This window comes from Phalacrocorax carbo, chromosome 4 (assembly GCF_963921805.1).
Source record: "Phalacrocorax carbo chromosome 4, bPhaCar2.1, whole genome shotgun sequence".
Lineage (NCBI taxonomy): Eukaryota > Metazoa > Chordata > Aves > Suliformes > Phalacrocoracidae > Phalacrocorax > Phalacrocorax carbo.
In genome coordinates this window covers 54,971,728-54,993,714 of record NC_087516.1, presented here as the reverse complement: position 1 = coordinate 54,993,714, position 21,987 = coordinate 54,971,728, and the positions used below count along the sequence as shown (strand labels likewise).

General features: G+C 40.0%; 1 protein-coding gene across 5 annotated transcripts in view; it reads right to left on the bottom strand.

Moving 5' to 3' along the window:
- Positions 1-21,987, bottom strand: part of RAP1GDS1 (Rap1 GTPase-GDP dissociation stimulator 1) — a 103,444-nt gene extending 81,457 nt beyond the window's left edge. For all 5 annotated transcript variants that reach the window (XM_064449989.1, XM_064449993.1, XM_064449991.1 and 2 more), the window contains exon 1: positions 21,718-21,987. In XM_064449989.1, the coding sequence (XP_064306059.1) occupies positions 21,718-21,721 (4 nt within the window). In that variant the 5' untranslated portion in view covers positions 21,722-21,987. The remainder of the gene's footprint in view (positions 1-21,717) is intronic.

Here is a 21,987-nt window from a genome sequence, read left to right as displayed (position 1 = left end):
TTTGAGCCATTTGAATGTTCAAGAGTCATCTGACAGCTTTTTTATTTACCTTTTTTTTTTTTTTGTCAAGTACGCACCTAATAGTGTACAGATGGCTAGGTTCTAACAAGTTTACTTGCATGTAAACTTGAAACTAACCTTGAAAGTAAACTGCTGAGGTTTTGCTTTGGGTTGTTGCTTAGGTTTATATATTTTTTTCTAACATTTAGGATTGTTCAATCTACTGCTGCTCCAAGTTCCTTACTCGGCAAACACAAAGTGAAAGTGAAAACCTGGTGCACAGTTGCTCTAAAACTGCACAGATAGAATCTGCTCAGCCTGCTCAGGGCCAACGGAACGGGAGTAGGCACAGGGAATTAAACTCACAGTAGACAGCAAGTTACACAGTGACACAAATCTTCACAAGGGAAACAAATCTTGAGAACTGCTCTAAGCAATGAGAGAGATTTCAGCAACAGATGGGTACTACGCTCAGTATATGTTACGTACATATCTTTTAGTGCCAAAATCAGTTATAGATTTATTCTCTAGTCACTGTGCTAAAAAGTATGCGTATTTAACAGAGAAAAAATAAATTCCACACTGTAATTTATATTCATATTTGCCTTGGAAAACCAAAATTGGGTTTACCAAAAATAACCACACCCAATTAAAAAAAAAACAAAACGTTCTGAGTGACCTCATCTAGCTTCAAAGTTAGCCCAGCTTGGCACAGAAGGCTGTATTAGGTGACTTCTGATGACCCTAATGACTTAGTTTTTCATGTGATGCTGTGAGTCTATCGGTTAAGGTTGTATACATCATAAACACAAAGCACTGAATTGCCTGGCCTAGTCTATAGCCTTCAACACAAAACCACTACTAAAATAATCATGCTAATGGCCAGATTATCAGGGAGGATTCACAACCTTGCAAGACTGCAGAAGTAATCTAGGTGATCCACTGCTGCACTATATTGAGTCAAAAGAGACAGGTAAAACAATACTGAGTACTCCACCAGACGCTCTGCTAGAGGACCAGTTAATTGTCTGGTATGCGAGAAATACACAGTGAGACAAAATTGCTATTTCAGTTATAAGAAGTGGTTTGGTAACACTCCCTCCTCATTCCTACCCCTCAACACTTTTTAACTAAATCAAGTATAAAATCTGTAAATTAATAGGATTAATTTGTATCTTAAATCTCTGAAGGATTAGTGCTCAGAAGTCAGATAAGGGCCTGATTCTGTCACTACTTACCTGTGAGTAAATTTTTCATTCTTCCTGGAGTATTTTTGTAAGTAGTCTTCCATGTGGGCATAAACACTTGGAGGTCCTAACATGTAATGAGATACTACAGGGAATAAAACTGTAAAAGTATGGACTATTTTAATTGTTGTTTTAACTAATTTGTGGGCAATCCAACAAAATTGAGTTTTGGAAAGGATTTGAATAGAAAGATCTTTGCTTTAACATTCTCTTTCAACTCTTGGCTGTGGCCTTAATTAAAACTAGTTACTCCAATCTTCAAAGCCGTAACATATATGATTAGAACCCAAAGAGCAATCTACTAAAGAAAATAAAATAGGCCTGAGCAGTGGAAAAATAGCGACTAATCTAGGAAAAGCTGTGAAGCTTTAAGGAAAGGCTATAAAAGACCTAATAAAAGAACATAATGCTGTTTCCACATGTTCTATAATTACTCACTTAGCATTACATTTTTAGAGGTGTCTTGGCAGATTAAATGAAATTGTCATTAAAAATTAACATTGTATGTAATCTGCTTTTGTACTCCTGGTCTAAAATCTTAAATTTTTATCAGTTAATAACTCTTCTTTGTTTTGCTACTGTCTTTTTGCATGTGATTATGGGATACAAATTGTTGTACCTGCCAGCAAATGCATACCATTCTAGGAGGAAATCTGGACCTTGTGCATCTTTCTGAACGGTAAGCTCCTTAAATTTCTTTACTTGAATTTCATCACAGTCCTTTTCCAAGCCAAGAAATTGTTTTGTTTGCTGGATCTTCAAGCAGCTAGCTTTAAATTCAAGGTTGATCAGAGAACTCTTAGCAACCCATTTTCTCCTGGTCCAGCTATTGACTTGAGTTTCTCCATAGCAGTTGCTACCGTGGTGTCCCGTGCTGATATAGTTCTCTCCATGTGTTAGCTCTGTGAGAAACCTCTGATGCCTGACACAGAATGTAACACTAGACATTGAAAGACTGAGGGCTTGCACAACGCACTTAAACGACACCTCAGCAGGGACAGTAAATATTTACTCTGATATAATTATAAAGGTTACTTTGTATTCTATTCTTTTACATCTTATATAGAGATATAAATATAAAATAATACATCTATCACTGGTAAAACAGAGCTTAAAAACAAAAGAAAAAAAAAGTCATAAATGAAATTAGTTTAGCTATTCCCAATTAAAAAGACATCAGACATTCTGTTATGCAACAACTCATGCAAGCTCCATTTTCCTTCTTGACAGTAAGATACATATCCTAAACCAGCTGACCAACTACACTTGTCCCCACAGTTACCTTTTTATGGAAGCATGCAGTTTGCCCCCAATTTTCTATCCCAGCAGAAGGCTGAGTTGCAGCCTCTGCATCTTGTCAGACTAGGGGACTTCAAAATGATGACCCAAAAGGCACACATTCCTTAGATTTGAAGTCTTGATGGTGGTTTATGCTGCTCTCCAGAGAACGTTCAGAATCTCCTTTTAATTTGTTTTTATTTATTTTTCCCCAAAATTACAAAAAAAAATCACCACTTTTAATTACAAGCTAGATGATAATTACAAACTATGCAAGAAAGCTTTCAGCCCTGAAAATACCCTGTTCGAATTTGATGAATGTGTGCAGAGAAGTTCATAATGGAAGTGACCTGCCATTTGTGCTATTGTTTGGTTTTCAGTGAAAGTTTGTTAGAAAGAGAATTGTTGCAAATCTAATACGTGACTCTAAACCCCTTTATTTACAAACATCTGACAATTAAAAATTCATATGGTGGTAAGTACTTGTTTGCCTGTATTCTCCCACTGAAGTTACTCTCAAAACATTTTTGTCCCAAGGAAGGAAGAGGGGGAAAGATGATCACATGAGAATGTGCCTTTCCTCCTGAAAGCACAATTGTTAAAACCTGTAATTCAAACATTTCCTTTAACCATAGAAGGGCTGATAGCAGCATGACAGTCTCCTCATGCCTTGGAGATAGAGGCTTTTAATATTCTGTAATGTCAATGAAGGATACAAAGGAAATTAAGTCAAGCCTGGAAAGCGCTGCTTCTGGGCTGGTGAGGTTGTCTGATGCCACTAGTCCTTCAATTTAGCAGTTTAGCACAAATTACTAAGATGGCCCCAAATCAACAATATGCACTTTGTAGGCAGACTGTGGTGCCCACATATTGTAACTTGAAGACTGGGCTGTCAGTATCATTTGTCTATAAGCTTTTAGGGCCAAAATGTACTCTAGAGTTTATTTTTAAAGGTATCATGTACTTCCTTAAACTTGGTGTTACTAAGATTAGTAGACATCTGTGGTTAATCCCTCTAGTGATAAATATTTACCTATTAATGCAGTTATTTGTTCTCACTTAAGAATGCATAGGATGTAGAACATCAATAAAAACACTGTGGTGGTAGGATTGGCTCAGATGCTCTCCAGAGGAAAAGGATTCAACTGAGTTTTCATGTAAGACTGACACAAAACTGCATAATCAAATGGGAAAATTAAAATGGTGTATGAAATGCTTACTATAATCCTAATTTAAAGAAAGTTTTCCACAAAACCCACTAGTAGTCTGCATGACTGCTGCAGTTATAAGCGATTATTAACCTCTGCACAGCAGTTAAGAGCTTTATTTAGTAAAAATTATACAACAGTGACAGTGCAGTAAACACGGTACTGATGTTCTGAGGCAGCACATTACAGTACGTATGCACAGCTGGGTAAATCATAATCCAAATGTTATAGGCCTCAAGTATTACTTCAAACCACTACAATGAACATTTGAATGAGTGAAAAGATGCAATACATATCCTCTGAAAATATGTTTTTGGAGAAAATCTGACAGTGCAAATCAGGAGAAAAAACTCTCCAAAAGAAAAGGCTACTTTATATGTCTTCAATCTCATGACTCTTTATTAAACTATTAATTCTCCATTCTGCAATCAGCTGTGTTTGGACATCCCAGAAACAAGTGAAATGTTCCCAAGACATGTATTTGTAGGAAGCTCAATAAAAAAGGCAATCAAGATTTTTTTTTTTCCAAAAAGAAATACATTTTTAAAGACAAATTATTTCTGCCACTTGTTACATTAAATTGCAAGTCATTTGTTTTCCTCACAAGCAGGGTCTGAGTGTGTTGCAAAGTGGAGGAGTGCTTTGCTTTCACTGCTTAATAACCATCTTTCAGACTAAGTAAAAAGTCATATTGACAGAAACTGAAAGGAGTCAGGCTCTGCATACAATCTGCAGGTCTCAGGAATGAAGGGCAGAGCTAAGAGCAGATGGGGAGGACAAACAAGTCCTTGGGATGTGTTTCACAAGAGATGCAAGGTTCTGTAACAATTGGATACAGTTGCAAATGTTATGGCCCCCAAAATAAGAATGTCTACTGTACTCTCAAAGGCTTTTATCCCTCTGATGACAAAGCAGATCTCGACTGAGCCTTAAATCACAGGGGAGAAAAGAAAAAAATCAGGTTTATACACAGGAAGCCTACCTCCCATGGTCCCATTCACTTGTCACCAAATTCTGGAGAAATTTAACCTTTTTTCCTTTGAAGTTCCACATGCCTTCAGCTTAAGCCCAAATCCAGAACTCTCCTAGTCCTCTCAGGCAGCTTATTAACCAAATTAATGCATTAGCCTTATCGGGATCTCTGAGGGAGAGACTCTTCTTGGCCCTTCTTTGAATGTGCCCTGTACACACAGGCAACATAGGAATTCTTGGAGAAAGGCACTAGCATCCAACAGAAAGTAGATGTCAAAAACGTGAAAGCACCTTTTGCATGTTAACCTAAACATGAAAACAAACCAAATGCTCTCCTCTACCTGAAAAGATTTAAATACAATTTCCCAGTAACATATTCAAATCAGATTTTTGTATTTTTCATGCGAGGACTTAAATACCTTCTACATCTTCTATTAAGATATATTTTATATTAAATAGTCATTGCATAAAACAAATGAGCAGTCACAGGAAAACGTGCTGGAACTAAACACCTCCACCTTTTAAAAAAACATGCCTTGACTAATAGGCTATGAACGCATACCACTATTAGGCCTGGTTTTCTGGTCTGTTGGAAGGCACAGCTTCAATTTCAGGCAGAGAAAAAGCCTGGACTATTCTCTTTCCTGCATAAACATGTGCTTATCCCACGGAAGGTGAAGGTGGTAGGTAACCCAGTGGCACCCCTTCCTCCATTCACATTTGAAAAGGAGGAGGAATGAAGGTTTATGCTTTTATAGAAAAGGTGCAAGCATCCACTTCTAAGAAATAATTCCAGGCCCTGGGCTTAAGGCAGAAATTCTGCTGATCAGAAAATGGTGTGCATATTAATTATGGGTGGCTTCCTGCTGAGCTCAGTAGTTGATCCTACTCTGAATTTTCCAGGCACCGTTCCAAGAGCCAAAACTCCTGGCTAAGGTTTCTGAATGCCACACTGGGAACCAGCACCTAAAATCCAGAGCATATGTGTCAAGCAGTCTGTCTCTAACCACGTGTCTACAGAGACATTTCCACTGCAGTAAGTCAGTAAGTATTTCAGGATATTCATGTTATTTATTTTATGCCACTTTCAATCATTGTTGCAGAGAATCGTATCACTGTTAACTGGAGTTGTGCTGCTACACTGGTCTATGATGTCAGTAAACTACCCAACTTAGACAGACTGTTAGAAGGACTGAGCTACTCATCGAATGCCTGACCTTTTGCCATTAGGGCTGAAAGATGTGGTGACACTTCAGAAGGCAGAGACACAGAGACCAGAAGTCAAAACCCAGCATGATTTTTCTGAAAGGTGATTTCCTGACCACCTCCTGCATGTAGCAAGGATGCTGCAGCCTTTAGCATAACTGAGTGCACTGAGGAGTTATTTATGGACTGCTTGACAGTCAAGAGACACTAAGAATCTTTGCAACAGTCTGTCAATAGTCTGAAAAACTCCAGCAACATGCCCTTGCCCATCCTCCACTAGGCATCTTGCACCAGCATTAACAAACAGCACAGTCCTCTCTATATCATATGTTTATAGTGTTTGCCCCAAGGAAATTCCTCTCGGTCAGCATATGTAACTCCCACAGATGCCAGCCACAAAGAGACCACAGTTGAGGAAAGAACCTCTCCTATTAAGTTTTCCAATTGTGTTGTTTCTGAAACATTTTCTCAATTATAATTGGCCCCTCAGAAGTGGAAGGAAGGTCAAGTGGAGAAAAGAATAGGTCAGAAACTGTTGCAGGTTACAGGGGGAAACCTGAGAGATACATTTCATAGAGTAAATGTGCAGATCACGCACAAGCCAAAAGCTGTTGTTGATATGCTGAGGTTTTAATGAAATTAGGAAAAGACCAGGATGCTTCTGTATCAGCAGGCAGCTGATCAGTGCAGCTTTGTTGCCGGCCATATTCCATTTACTTCCAGAAGCTGAATATAAGAGCAAAAATTTTAAAAAGCATTATCAGGTTTAGTATCCTTCCTCTCCATTTTATTAACACACAAAAGCATCATATTGAATGTTATTGAGGTAATATTAATTAATACAGTCAGCAACTGATCCTTAAAGCAATATTTATCAGGAAAATTGCTAGTATTTCAGCTGTAAGCACAAGACAAAAAGAAGTCTTTCTCCTTTCTCATGTCCCATTGAAACAGGCAGCTAGGTACAATGAGTAGTAGTTTGGCAACTGCTGGTAATTTCAAATCCCATATAAATCCAGCAGAAGACAGGACATGCACAGCTCCTTCATCTCATCTAGACATTGGGCCTTCTCAGACTAAGCGCTCCCCTATTCCGTGTCAGCACTTTCCATGTGTAATCAGAGCTGGACTCCCCTAAGGGAAAGATTACAGGAAGGGCCCAGAGGGAGGGAACTAACAAACTCTACTAGCACTGAAAAATCTAAAATATCCCAGAAAACGTCTGTGTATTGCCATCCTTTTATACTGAAGTTTGTCTTCCCTGTGAGTAGAATCTACTGTGATAATCCCTTGAAAAACAGTGCAGTTATGTCCCACTAGAGAAGCATTAAATGCCTCTCTCAAAAGGAACTGTTCTCTGATCTAGTTGAGCATAATTTTTGATTGCCCTATTTCAGGTCTACACTATAGGTGCTCTAGAGGGATAAAAACAGTGGCAGATGCCACCAAATAACTCTGCTAGCTTACACTCATCTGCCTTGGAAAAGCTTCCTTTTGCTCCAAGTTGATAAACATCTATCACCAAAGCTGAAAACAATAATAATAATACCACACAAGTAAAAGCACAATGTGTTGGGATAAATGAACCTAACTTAGGTGGGGTGTTTTTACCTCTATAGTTAAGTCAGATACGGGCCATGACAGACAGATTGTGGCTGTGACTAAACTGGGGGACTCAGGAGAGCTGCTAAGTACACATTCTGGCTCATTGAATTCCATGTCAGAGAAAGCTTAAGGTACGCACTGTGCCCTGCTTAGGCTGAAAAACTGGACATGCAGGCAGGGTGGGAGCTATTGCATGCTCAGTAGGGCGCTCACAAGAATGACTGGGAGATTTGGACCCAATGGTTTTCCATTACTTGCTCCTGCAAGTCAATCTCAATGCACTGTTCATCAGCTAAGTAAGTAATGTAGCACAGAAAAAGCTGAAATCCCATTTAGGCTACACCTGAGAACCCATATTTCATCATCAGTGTAATTCTGCTGCATTAAGTGTGTTGGGTGCCTACAAATTAAGATTTGCCATCCTCTACTCACTTCCATTAAATGATTGCCAGTAACTCATGTTCACTTGCAGCTGCAATGCTAGTCTAACAAAAACTCCTAGACATTTTTTCAAGTATACAGCCTTTTTTAGTTTTCCTAGAGTCACAGATATGAAGTGTTTAGCACTGCTTTACTTAGTATCAAGAAGTCAAATGTGAGTCCACACAGCCCTATGTGGACTGGTTAAACTGCGGATTTTGAGTATGCAGTTTTTGAAACCAGTATAGCCTGAAGGTAGATATGCATTTGTAATCTTTTGCAGACAACACAAAATTTGGGGGGGACAGCTGGCATACCAAATAGCAATCCAGAGACACCTTTCAGAAACTTGGGGACTGGATCAACAGAAGACTCATGAAGTTCAACAAGGATAAGCACCAAGTTCTGCGGCTAAGGCAGAATAACCCCATCAGCCAATGCAGGCTGGGAACAAACTGTTGAAAAGACCTGGGGGTTACAGTGGATGTCAAGTAAAACATGAGGCAGCAGCATGCCCTCAGGGTAAATAAAGCAAACTGTATTGGTTATATTAGGAGTGTGGCCAGCAGATCAAGGCTCTGCTCAATGCCTGGCAAGGATTTACATGTCCCAAAATTCTTGGTCTGGTTCTGGGTGTCCCAGATCAAGAAGGATACTGAAAAACTGGAGAGAGTCTAGGACAGGGCTACCAAGATGGGCATGTGCCCACAACACATGACGCATAAGGGGAGGTTGGGAGCTTCTTTAGTCTGGCAAAGAGGAGGCTAAGGGGGCCTGCAGCTACCTAAAGGGACATTACAAAGACTACAGAGGCTCTGGGTAGTAGCTAGACAAAGTGACAGCTGACTTGATTCTAGTGTTGGCAACAGTCCTCCTTCAAAATCCTTCCAAATGACAATTTTGTACGTCTATGATTCCATGAATCTGTTCAAATTTCAGCTCAAAACACCTTCACTGTTTCTACCACAAGGCTTATTATGGTGCCTCCAAGCAGGACATGCATATTACAGTTATGTCTAAGTCTTGCTGTGTGACAGAAATGTAACTGCTTGATCTTATTAAAAATTAGCAGCGCACAGATTGGAGAAATCCTGATGTGACTATTTCTGCTACCTAACTCTTATGTAACAAATCTTTTCCTCTTCTTTTCAAACAGGTAAGTACCCTTTTGTTCTACAAAACATTTAGCAGCTTGGGGCTCAGGAAGAAAAACCCTCAAACACAGGTATGAAAGGACTCCTTTGTATGTATAAAATTATCTCCTTTCTCTTGCTAACGTACTGTTTTTTTTTTTTTTTGTGAGATTCTTGTCTTGCGTTTATGCAGCAGTGTACGTATTTTTGATACTGCTTGAATTCCCTCATATAAGAATACAGACTGTGATTGTAAAATATCATGGAGGCTAAGTCTTACTATTGGGGAAAAAGCAACTTGTCAAGTATGATGCAAAATTATCTTCATTTGGTAAGTCCTTCATATTATTCCAGGAGGATCTGAGCACACCTTTGAAGAACAGAGAAGGTGAACTCCCTTCCACTGTGGTCTTCAGTTGTAAAGGCAAACAAGAAGAGCTTGAATGATGCTTGCTTTTTGTAGCAATATTTTAATACCGAGGAACAATTATTAATTATTTCTAGCTCTGAAAACAAAAAGATTAAAAATGTGAATTCTGGTTTTAAAAAAACTCAAAATTTGTGAGAAGAGAGTGTACATGACACAAATGGAACATAAGTACCACAGAGGCAATTTTGTGAACTGTTTACTATTAGAACTACACAAGTATATTAACTCTCCACATGCCTATTAAAAAAAACTTCCTGGCCTATCAGCTGTTAGGAGATGATATGTATATAATGAAATATTTATCTAAATACCCAGAAACTTTACATTCTGAGGTGAATAAGGAGCTGTGGTCTGAACACAGGCCTTTGAAGATGCTGGTTTTAATTCTAGCTGTCCTTACGGCACCTTCTGCACCTTGGTATCTCTTTTAATGATGCAGTGTCACGCTACAACACCACATTTTAGGAGCAAATTTTTTCACATATATCAAGCCCGTATCTCTTTTGCACAGCGTGCCTTTCATTTGTCAGGCTACTTCTTTACCTTCACGTTTCAGAGTTCAAGGTAAAAATCTAGTTTTCACTTATTTCCTATTTCCCTATCTGGGTCAATAGGAGCCTTCTGCAATACATGAACTCTAAATCCTGCATGAGAATGGGAGTAGAGGGGAACACATCTTTTTACAATCTACTATCTTGGTCTTGTTATTGCCACTTTTTTAAAGAAACAGGCTGCCAGGGACTAAATTTAAGTTTGGTTTTACTTCCCTGCTTCACTTTTCATGTAGTTAAACATAGCATTACCTTCACTCTCTCACGTAAATGGCTATTTAGGTGAACTGATGTTTATAGATCCCTCTGAAGAGGAATTTTTTTAAATGATAGAGCTCAGTGCTCTTATCTTTTCGGTAACTGTCTGTCACCCATGGGCAGCACATCTACCTTTTCTCTCTAATGCATGAGAAGACAGATTTCCTCATCTGTGTCTGACATCGTGATACACTGAACCAACTAGTCTTTTGAGAATATAACTCCTAATTCCCTTATGCCGCAAATTCTCCAGCGTACCAAACATCTGCAGCTTTTCCTGGCTTCCACAGCTGTGAGCTACTGCAGCCTCAAAAAATGTATGCATAAGTTAAAAACATTAATTCTACTAAACCATGATGAGTATTTAAAAACTAGACTTCTTCAAGTCATCTCAAATATGAAGGCACCATGGGCATCATTTTATTACCCATCACTTTATTACCCATTATCCTATGGTCATTTATGTCCAGACAGAATATAAAAGCTACAATTTGGGCCCAATTACCATCTTAAATCAAATTTGCAGTCACTTTATGCATAATACAGGGCAATGGGGAACTGAAACCATAATCTGACTACACAGAGCCTTCAGCAGCAAAGCTGGTTTCAACAGATTACCTTTTCTAAATGCTCTGCAACCAGGTCACTTAAAGCACTGCAATACAGCGTCATTTAAAACTACAACACACGCTTAAACCTGTCATTCTAGATTTTGCTGTATTCAATTTAAAGCAGTCATGTCTCAGCACTGAATAATAAGTTTTACTTTCATCAAATTAATGCCTCTTTATAAGCTCTGTGTTGAGCATGAAGATCTTTCATGTCAAAGCAACCAGACTTTCTTGTCCAATGGTTTCACATTACCCTTAGATTGCATTAGATGAAGCAGTAGAAACCTCTGCTGTTTCATTCTAGTATGAAAAGATGCAAATATTATGCTGAATTCTGGGGACAAATTAGTTACGCAGATACAGAGCAGAATAGTATGCTCATGTAAACAAGCAGAATTTGGCTTCTAAATGTGCACTGACCCTCTGACAGTGTTAGAAAATAACACTGAAGTCCAACACATCCTACATGACCAAAGCTTAAGTACAGAAGCTTTTACTGTTTTATAAATATAGTAACCATAGCAGCCATCAAAAACCTATGCTGACTGGTCTTTGAGAGGCCAACAATTATGCGTCAAAACAAAAATTGTTAAAACAAAAATATTTTCACTCCAAATTGTGACCAAAATCATTACAATGGCTGCTTTTGCAAGAAGTTCATGAATCTGGGAAGAAGAAAGAGGAAAAAAATCACGAGCTTGCAAGAATTCCTGGATTTTAAAGATTGATATCTAATCCTCGATCTCAGAGTTACATCTCTGCCTGCCCAAACAGAGTCTAATCTTAATCTGCAAGCATGTTCCTCGGCATATTTCTGATTGTAAAAAATAAATTTTGTGTAATGGGAAATAAAATTAATAGGCTCATCTATTTATCTTTTAAGACATAAAAAGGGTCAAACAGAAAACCCTGTGTTTTAAAAAACCTGCCAAAGATTAAGTCATTTTGTAAAATGTGCTTATTAACCAGCTTTCAAAAAATTCAGAAAGTTCTTTATGTACAGCCAAAAATGCTGTTTTGTTGATGACCATTTCTGATTTTAGAAAAGAAAGCAGTTTGGTTTAAATAGTTGCTAAGTATGCTGGCTTCCAAGTGAGACCTTGCTGTTGTGATCCCTGAAGTACAGAACACTGTTCAGAACTGGAAGAGCTAAGTAGACTAAAAACAATCCAGTAGTCCATAGCTGTTGCTTTTTATCAGAAAGCCTATCTAATATCAATTTAAAGACAAAAAGTAAAACCGTCCACCCCTTGCTAACATGAAGTGCTGTGTTATCTAGGGCATTTCTCTCTCCAGCCATCTGTTTTGAACTGGGTACATGCACTAAACTCAAATTTTATGTTCACAAAGGAACTCTTCCAGACTCTTACAGAGACTGTAAGTCTTAAATTCTGCCTTGTTCTCAACAGCCAAGAACTGTGATGCCTTCACCCTCCTCGTAAAGGGAGAAGTTATGGCCTTCATAAAGATAAACAAGCACTTCAGATAATTTCTGGGATGAAGATGCATTCTGAAGTAGTGTACTGAATTGCTTTTTATTTCTCTCCACCATCCTTGCCTTCAGAGCACTAGGTGCCCACACTCTAATACACGTGTCATTAGAAGCATAATGTGTAGCAGTCTTGCAAAGAAGGATTCCTAACACTGGCATCAAAAGCCATCATCTAATGGCTACAAAGTGAGTTTCTGAAAACGTATGAAAGTTCATGAAAACATAATTTTTCTTTTTCCCTATGCTGCTACAAGACAGAACAAAGGTCACTGTATGTATATTAATAGCTTATGACACCGTGCTTACTATTCCTTTTATAGGAGGATGTTCTAATATTATGATCTCCATGTTAAACTGTTTTTTTCTTTGACAAAACGAATTATATAAACTAAATAGTTCTACCAATTTTTTTAAAAAATGAAGTTCACTAAATTATTTTCTTTATCACAGGATATAAGTCTGTCTTTCTCCAGATTGCTGAAGTTCCTTCAGATGGTGTATGTTAGTATAGCATCATACCTATGAATAGAAAACATTTTAACAGTGCTTCCGATGGTCAAAATCAGTCCAATGTCTGCTATTTTCCCCCCAACTTTATAAACCTGAGAGCCAATATTACTATGTCTTGAAAGGATGGGGCGACACATGCCATTTTACATGGTTTCACCAAAACAGGAAAGTTTAAGTTGTACTACAGCTGAATCGGAAAAGCAGGATCCCAGTTGACTTCAGTGGTACGCAGTGTGGGCTTTGTGTGGGTACAAGAATGCTGCATAAATAGCATTTAGATGAATAGGGCCCAATTCTGTATGATTTCTTTCCTACGAGATACATTTTTTCACATATTCTCACTTATTGTACAAGTACATTAGACAAAACTGAAGCATGATTTTAAACTGGTTGTAAATAACTAAAATTTAAGTGAAGAAAAAAAGAAATCACTTCAGCTCTTGAAATTAGAAAGTAGAGCACCGGTTTTTCAATTTTTTCCCTAAGAAAGATAGTAGAAAGGGTAGATTACAGAAGAAGCTGTCAGATATTTAATTAATATAGACAGAACCAAAGGAGGAGAGAGAGTAGGAGATGGGAGGAAAGATGGAAAAGAACAGGAGGAGGTAGACAGGAGTAAGACATTATAGAAAACTGGGCAATGAAATAAAGAAGCCTGAAGGAATAGGATAGCTGTGGAAGAGAGTGTGAAGAGTAGAAAGGATTCTTACGTAAAATAGAAAAGACTTATGGAAACTCAGTACATTGTAACATCAGCTAGAGAAGTGTGGGGTTTTGCCTGGAAAGCGCACACTGTATTTTGGGCACTGCTGCATGGAAATGTACTGATTCGTACCTCTGATTGTACTGAAGCACTATCTTGCTGTAAATAGATGACAGAATTTTTATTGTGAAGGTTTAAAAGAAAACGCCCCAAAAACCCTGAACCTGCTCAATGCCTGTCAGCAACCTCTTACATACATGCTCTCTTTCCCTCAATCGCCAACATTTACGTGCTTTTCCCCTAATTCCATATAGCAGAAGCCAGCATATCTATATATTCTCCCTGAGAATATTTCCCCCCTATATAACAACATCCTGATCCTAAAATCAGTTCAATACATAAGCATAGGAGAGGAAGGAGGAAAAATAATGGCTACTAGTTACTTAGGTGAGGGGGGGGGAAGAGAGAAAGGTGTGTGGAAATACCTCATAACTGTTCATTACTGCTGCCACTTCTCTTGATGGTCACATTCACTCACTGCATTTCCTCTTAAACTGCTCACTGGCATTCAGGAGGGGTGTCTTAAGTATTTGTGCAACAGGATCCTAACGTGACCAGCAATCCAGTCACTTCCAGCGCGCACATTGGAAGATTGCTGAAGGAAGTGGTCAGAGATATGAAGATGCTATTACCAAGTACACCGGATGACTGACTTCAGTCAGTTCCTCTGGAAACCCAGGAGGGGTAAATTAAACATTCTGTGGACAGGGAAGATTTAGATAAGAAAGATGTGTACAATCCTGCTTTGGTTTTAAAACCCTTTTCTCTTCCCATGCTTTGCTCCTGCTGTCAAGATAAAACAGCATTTTGATTTAAGGAAATCGTTCCAAAGCCTTCATGTAGCACAAGTAGCTATTTGGCAGCACTGAACTCAAGTTATGCCTGCAGGGTACTGGGTGCTGTCAACTGCAAGCATGATGGAATTTATCCATAGAGAAGGGATACAGGAGTGAACTTAGCAAGGCTAGAAAAGGGAACAGGTGTACTACTGGCCCTGTAAATAGTGACATGTACTTGTAAGGTTGCATATAAAACTAGAAATGTTAAAACAGTCCCATTAATTTAAGTCACTGGACTGTTGCGTCCAACGTCAAGGACAGGAAGTGTTTCTAAATACACTCCCAAAAGGAGTTCCTAGCTGCCAGAGAGCAGGCCACCCTTAGCAACACGCAGACCTACCCAGCCAAACACTCCACTCACCCTAGAGACCAGAAAGGCTTGCAGGTGGTCATATTTTATGGGTGACCATTAATATGGTTATATTTATGTTAAATAGCTAGGCTAGCAGAGTTTTCAGCTTCCGTCCACAAAACGTTGTCCCAGAATTAATGTATATAGTACAACACTATTTTAGTTTCCCATTTGGGTATTATTAAGGGCAAAAGGGGTAGAACAGAGTTTGTAAAGTGCTGGGTATAACAGAGTTCCCTTCCAACTACAGATGACCACTGCACAAGAGAAGGATGAGCATTCTGTTCTATCTGGGGTTTTTTTTTGGACTGATGTATTCTAGAGGTAAAGACATTCACTGAAATGTGAAGAACTCCATAAGGATAGGGTTTTCAACTGCAAGGTTTGTGCCCTGATGCTCCCATATTAGTATATCAGGAAGGCCGTAAGAATGCACAAGTGGCTGACAGTGGATACGCAAACTCAAGACTACCAGGAGATGCTAAGCTGTCACCTCCCCAGGTCTCCCGAACACAGGCCTGTTCCCCACAGGTTCATTGACAGCCCTGACATATTTCTCCAAGGTTTTGTTCAGTCCTCATCAGGTCATCCATTTTGTACTGCTTAGCTGCTCTCCTCCATGACTCTCGGTCTTCTAACCTAGTCTCCGTCCTCGTCCAGTCTTACTCCAAAGTACATTTGCAGAGCACAGCCAGTAACTCTGAAACAAAGGCTTAAATTCTTGTGAATTTAAGCACCTGCTTAACTGGATTTAATCAGGTACTGAAAGGACTTCTCAAATTGAGTCAACTGATAGGAAGGGTCAACAAATAATTAAAGTTATACACAAATTTTGCATATTTCTTCAAAATTATTGTGTCCATCAGGCTGGCAAGTATCAGTGGATGGAACCAACTGATGAACTTAAACAATACTGATTAACTTTCATGAATCTCGCTGAGCTATCACTAACACAATGAATAGCTCAGTGTTTTAATAAAAGCTCAGAATTGACTTATGCCTCAGATGTTCCTATAATACAAGATTAGAAAGCAGTAAGCTTGTAAGAGTTGTGAAATATGAGGAAAATAGGACCTAATATTGAAATGGATCACTTAAAGTATTTCCTTTGCAGAAGTATGATTTTTTTTTATTTTGCCTGATTTTTAAATGTGTAAAATGTGATTTTTATAGGAGGTTTGTGCCTAACCTAGAAAAGGAAAGCAGGAAATGAAAGCACTTCATTTATTTTAAGCTGCAATTTTTAACACAACTTTGTACAGCATCTATATTGTCTAAATTTATGCATATTTTGAATTCCAGCTACTGCAGACACACACATTTATTCCCTGGCATTTATCAGAATTCATGAAGATGTATCTGAAAGTGCTTCAAGTCAGAGATACTTCTAAGACACATGCCTTGCCAGTACACACTTCTATTTGTAAAGGTAAGCTATACTGTATTTATTGCAGGTCCCAAAGCATCCTGCACTAAATTCTGGCCTCTATCTGGAGTTAAACGAACAGCAGTTATCTGGTTTATAGATTTGACAAATTCTTCTGGATATGTGCCAGCTTTGTAATCAACTTGAACTACAGTGTAAGAACGGTATGAGATCACAAGGGTTTCTGCACAACTTCAAAGCTCCCTAAACTAGAACCGCACAACTCTCAGGCTGAACGAACATTGCCAGGCTGCGTGCACAGTTTTGAGGCTCCTTGAACCGCAGCTATTTGTTTCAGAGAGTTTACAAATTCTATTAGGCATATCTGGAGTGCATGTAAATTCTAATTCACATCAGCTATTTTTTCCCACAAAAATGAACTTCAACATTCAGAAGCCTGTGGCTTTTAACTATCATTTTATTCTAATAAAACAAATTACGTTTGGTTGCCACTATACTAAAATTTGTAAATACAAACAATTTTCTAGACCATATTTAACAAAAAGAGGCCCTGGGAGATTGTCCTTGCAGTGAAAGCTGCTACTTATAAAATCCCTTACTAGGAAAAGCTTCTTGTCTAATTAAAATCCACACTATCATTAAAAAAAAACAAACTTCTCCATTAGCTGGAAAACACACATCAACATTTTAAGACCCCTAATTTCCAGAAGTTTAGATGTAGTTCTTAATCTATTTTAACCTGGAAACAAGTTAGAATCTGAAACGTAATGCCTCCAACAGTATCAAGACCGCAGGGGTGCTCATTTTCTTGAACACACAGCATGTGAACAGACCCAGGTGGACTAGTCGACATTGGAAAGTGGGTTTTCTCTTATGTAAGTAACTGGGTCACTAATGTCCCTTTGTCATCCTAAAGCATGAACTACATCCTGCGACAGGGTTAGGAGGGGATAACAACCAACTTCCTTGACAGATGTCATTGATGAATCTTCATAGCTTTCTCTCTGGTCAAATGGTGATGACATTATTTTCCCCTTCATTGAAAAAAATGCTAGTTTATGTTAATCTATTCTTTTTACATATTTATAAATAACTAAATTCTCAGAACTTCCAGAAATAAATCAGCTGTACTTGAGGAAGATGGAAAATTATAATGAGTCTTCTCAAGGGCTGTCAGCAGCAGCCAAATAGTAGTACAAAAAAAGAGGGTAAAAATTATGTGATTTTATTTACATTTATACCCCAACTATTTTCTTAACCTTTTTTGGGGGGAGGGGGGAGGGTGGGGCACACAGAGTAGAACTCCTCATTTCTTTCTCTTTTATTTCTGCCCTCTGTTGTTCCATTCATCCATCTATTATCCCTGTCTGTCCTCCGCTTCTAGTATTTCTCTCCCTCCATGCATTTCCCTTACGGGATTTTTGTTCCCTTCTATTCTTGTCTCTTGTCTTGGTAGCTTTCTCATTCCCATTATTACCGCTTTGTTTCCTTCAGGTTTCAGCTGTTCTTCTGCCTCTTCTCTTTTTACTTCTATTTTGACACTACAGAAAGCCAGATGTTCCTCACAGGCTTCTGAAACTACCTCTGAATATTCTGTTGTCAGGAAACATACTTGTGAACGAAGCCTTTAACCTAAGGCTAAAGACAAAATTGGTTGGTTTCAGTCTCACGTAATAACAAAAGACAACAAATATTGGCCCGAACACAGGAACAGTATTCATTAGGGAAGGTCAGTCAGAACTAACCTAACCCCTCCAGCAGCACACTTTGAGGAACATTACTGAAGCAAAAGAGATGCAGTCTAAAAGCAGTTTCCTCTGTGTTCGTGTTTTAAAGACATTTGCCAAAAATCAGTCTCAGTTTTAGGAAAGGCTAAGACAACATTTTATACTGGCTTAACCTGCTGTTTTCTAGCTGGCTAGAACTAATATGCTGGTGGTGTTAGAAGTCTCATCGTTTCAGCAAAAACTTTAAAAGAAATAAAAATTATCTTCTTGGGCAACTGACATCTCTCTTTCTAAGCAGTTTATTAGGTTGACTTGCATCCCTTGTAAGAAAACTAGCAAAAGAGCTCTCAAGATGGAAGACTTTTTTTCATCAGCTTTCATTCCTCTCATGACTGAGGCTACCAATTACATTTTTTAACATAAAGCAGGCAGGTTTATTCCTAACTTCCCAAAAAGCAATACCGCACACAGCCATGCCTGAAGCTTCACACCTACCTGCCTCCTTTATTTTGTGAACCACTGTCCTGAGGACAGGCAGTGGCTTGTTCCAAACTGAACCACAGATCAGGGTGCATTTGGTGTTTGACAATGACCACGCTGACCCCAAAACTTGATACATAGTTGCACGTGGTCATCCTTCAGGGAAACTGGGAGACAAATTGAGTGTATTAGGAGCAAAGGGGCAATATAAATCTTTGATCTGACACCAGCGTTGCTAAATGGACAGCACTTACATAAATCCATCTACGTTCTAGCCTGCGTACCTTATATATCTTGTCATTGTGCTGTTACTGCTAGATATTGTAAAAAGAGTCTAGCAGTTTGTTGCCCAACTAAGCACCTAAGTATGTATTCATCTTTATCAGAGCAGAGGCTGCCTTCCATTTCCTGCCAACAAAACCAGTACTCTTAAAATGGAAGAATATTTTTACCAGCTTTCACTATTACAGACGATAACATCAACACTTCAAACAAACCGACATGTGCCATAAAAAAAAAAAATAATTGCAATCAGGACTTGTATTCTGCATACAAACTTTCACACGTGGAGTTTCTCCATCTTTTGGGGCCAATGGATTACTGCTGAGTGGTCGACATGTAACCAAATTCCTGATTTTTATTTCATTAATTTATGTTTGTGGAATAACTGCAGCCTGCTTACAACAACCTCCACAGGCCACTGCTCTAAAATGGAAAGAATTTCTTGGATACAGTGTGTTTTTGCATGAGTATACCAGCTGTGTTTTTCAAGGTTAAAATCAAGAATTAACTAGGGAAAGGGGCCATTCATTGTGAAACTGAAGGATTACGTTAGGAACTGAAAAGTAAAAATCTGTAATTGTTCTTATAAAAACACAAGTAAAGTACTGGTGGTGCACATGTCATCTCAAGTATTCAAAGAGCTCTACTGCCAGGAGTACTTCAAGAAACTTGTCTTTCAAAGCCAAAAGTTGAATGTTGTTTAAGCTGTACTCAGACACAACTCTAAAAACTATGAATGCAAGCAACAAAAATTATAATTTTGGAAAGAACCGATATTCATGAGAGGAAATCACTATCCTCAGGGAGGAAACAACTGCCATGAGAACGTCTTCAGAGGAATACACACTTGGAACCAGAGTGGCAGCAGAGATGTTTCTATACAGTAAAGATAATGCAGATCCACGCATACCTAAGAAGTCTTTTTAACAACAGAAATCTTTTGATTAGAATTAGACTATATCTGCTTGGGCTTCCATTTTATATCATTAGTACATGAAACAGCTCATACCATATCAACCTTCATAAATACAGAATAGACCATATGTTTAACCGTAAGACATTACTGCAGTCTCTGCCACAAATGCTTGTTTGTTGAGCATGATTTATGGAATGATAGACAAGCTGTAAGAAGAACAAATTCATCCTTGATTTAATTCTAAGGATTTTCAGCTTTTACGCAATGCATTACCACAAAGAATACCGTAAGCTGAATAAGGGAAGCTAGTGCACTGCGTGTATGAGCTTAAACATGAAATGTCATTATTCATTGCTAGCCAAGGTGAAACTGATTTCAGTCTTGCCACTTGCTCCTTGGAGCGACAAGATCTGCTGCAGAGGCTACTTAGCCTTTGCCTTGATTTTAAAGATGGGTGCTGATAGATTCTATCAGGAAAATAATTTCAGTATTCCTGAAAATAATTGTAGCTACTCTTACTTATGCAGCAAGCTGTAGCAGATTCTCAAACTGTTTACAAACTTGCCTGCAACTGAAGCATAGTCTCACCATAAAGGAGTGCTGCACGCATTCTGCACCAGCTTTTCTGAACAGCTTTTACCTGATACCCTGAAGTTTTTATTTTTGGAAGTCAAAACAGTTAGCTACAACTAGACTTTCACCAGAATGATGAGATGAATAGTCCTACCTTGTGAACGGAGACAGGAAACATATGCAAACTAAACCCTGGTGTCTTGCCTTTTCCACCCACGTGAAAGGAAAGACCTTCTCTATATCATTATGGTTTTACCTAATTCTGATAAAATCTGACTGCTATTCCTCACGCCTGACCCTGGCAGCTTCTAATTTGAACCATTCTCCAAAGGTTCTCCATTGCTTTAAAGGAGTTACAGAAGTACTTATCCTCATTTCACAGTCAGAAAAACTGAGGCACTGCAACTGCTTCTTACCATGGAAACTTCTAGTTAAAAGTGAAGGATGTGTGTAATCTGCAAAGAAACTACTGATTTACCTGAAGCCACAGGAAGTGCTGATGTCAAACCCCTGAGCCGAATTCAGGAACTGCCACCTCCTCACCCTGGTTGCGAACCACAGCTCCTTGCCCTCGGATCTGCAACCCAGATCCCACCATCACATTCGGCAAGCTGGCTGGGTCTTTGGCAGCTCAAGGGGGGCACTCCTTACCCGTCTCTGAGATCTACGTTACAGCCAGATTTCTGGGAAATCTGTTTTACGGTGGATGTTTAATAGCAGGAGAGCTGTAGTTTGTGCAAGAGGAAGAGGTGGAGAAAGCGAGAGAAATTCATTGAGCACTCTGTAAAGAAGAATCAAATACTATACTTCCTAGATTCACACGGCATTTGTTGGAAGCTCCATGCAAGCGGCGATCAGCGTGAAACTACTTAATCTACAATCTTAAGATAAAAAAGGCAGAGATAATATGGCTGCATTTGTAGGCTTGAGTAATGCTCTTTCTAAAAGCCGGAGAAATACGAGGATCCTTGAGTCTTCCACGAACAATGAACGGAGACCGTAAGACGATCTCCTAAACCTATTACCCCAACTGTCTCCATTATGCAAACAGTAACTGGGAAAGCGTCCTGGGGGTGCCTTATGTAACTCCTTGCTCTAAACCTCCCTTCGGCACTCGCGGAATTCCTCTCTCCTCTAAGCCCGCTGTGAATTCAGACCCAGGACCGCGAGCGCGGTGCGGGAGCACCACGGGGCCGAGCGGGCGGGCGCCGGGCTGGGGCAGGGCCGGCGGGCGGGGCCGGGCGGCGGCAGCGCCGGAGCCGCGGAAACTTTGCGCCGCAGGGGCCGGGGCCGGGCCGGGGGGCTCGGCGGAGCCCCGCTGCCGCCCCGACCCTCCTCCCGCGCTGAGGCGGCCGATGAGGAAGTTGCACCAGTCGCCTCTCCCCAGCCGCCGGAGACGGGCGGTCGGCGGCCTCCGGGGGCCGAGGGGCGGTGGCGGCGGTGGGGGACTACAGAGCGCGGAGCTAAGGCGACTTACCCATGGTGCCACCGCGGCCTTCCTCGTCCTCCTTCCCCTCCTGCTGCCGCCGCCTCTCCGCCGGCGCGGAGGGAGGCGCGGGAGGCGTGTGCGCGGAGCGGGAGCGGGGCGGGCGCGGAGGCTGCGTGCGGCGCGGCTATGAGTCAGGGTAGCACATCCGGGCAAGGCCGCCTGGGAGACACCCCGCCGCCCAGCCCGCCCGCCCGCCCGGCGGCACCCCGCCGCTGCCCGCTGCCGCCGGGGAAGGGCGGGCAGCCGGGGGGAGGGAGG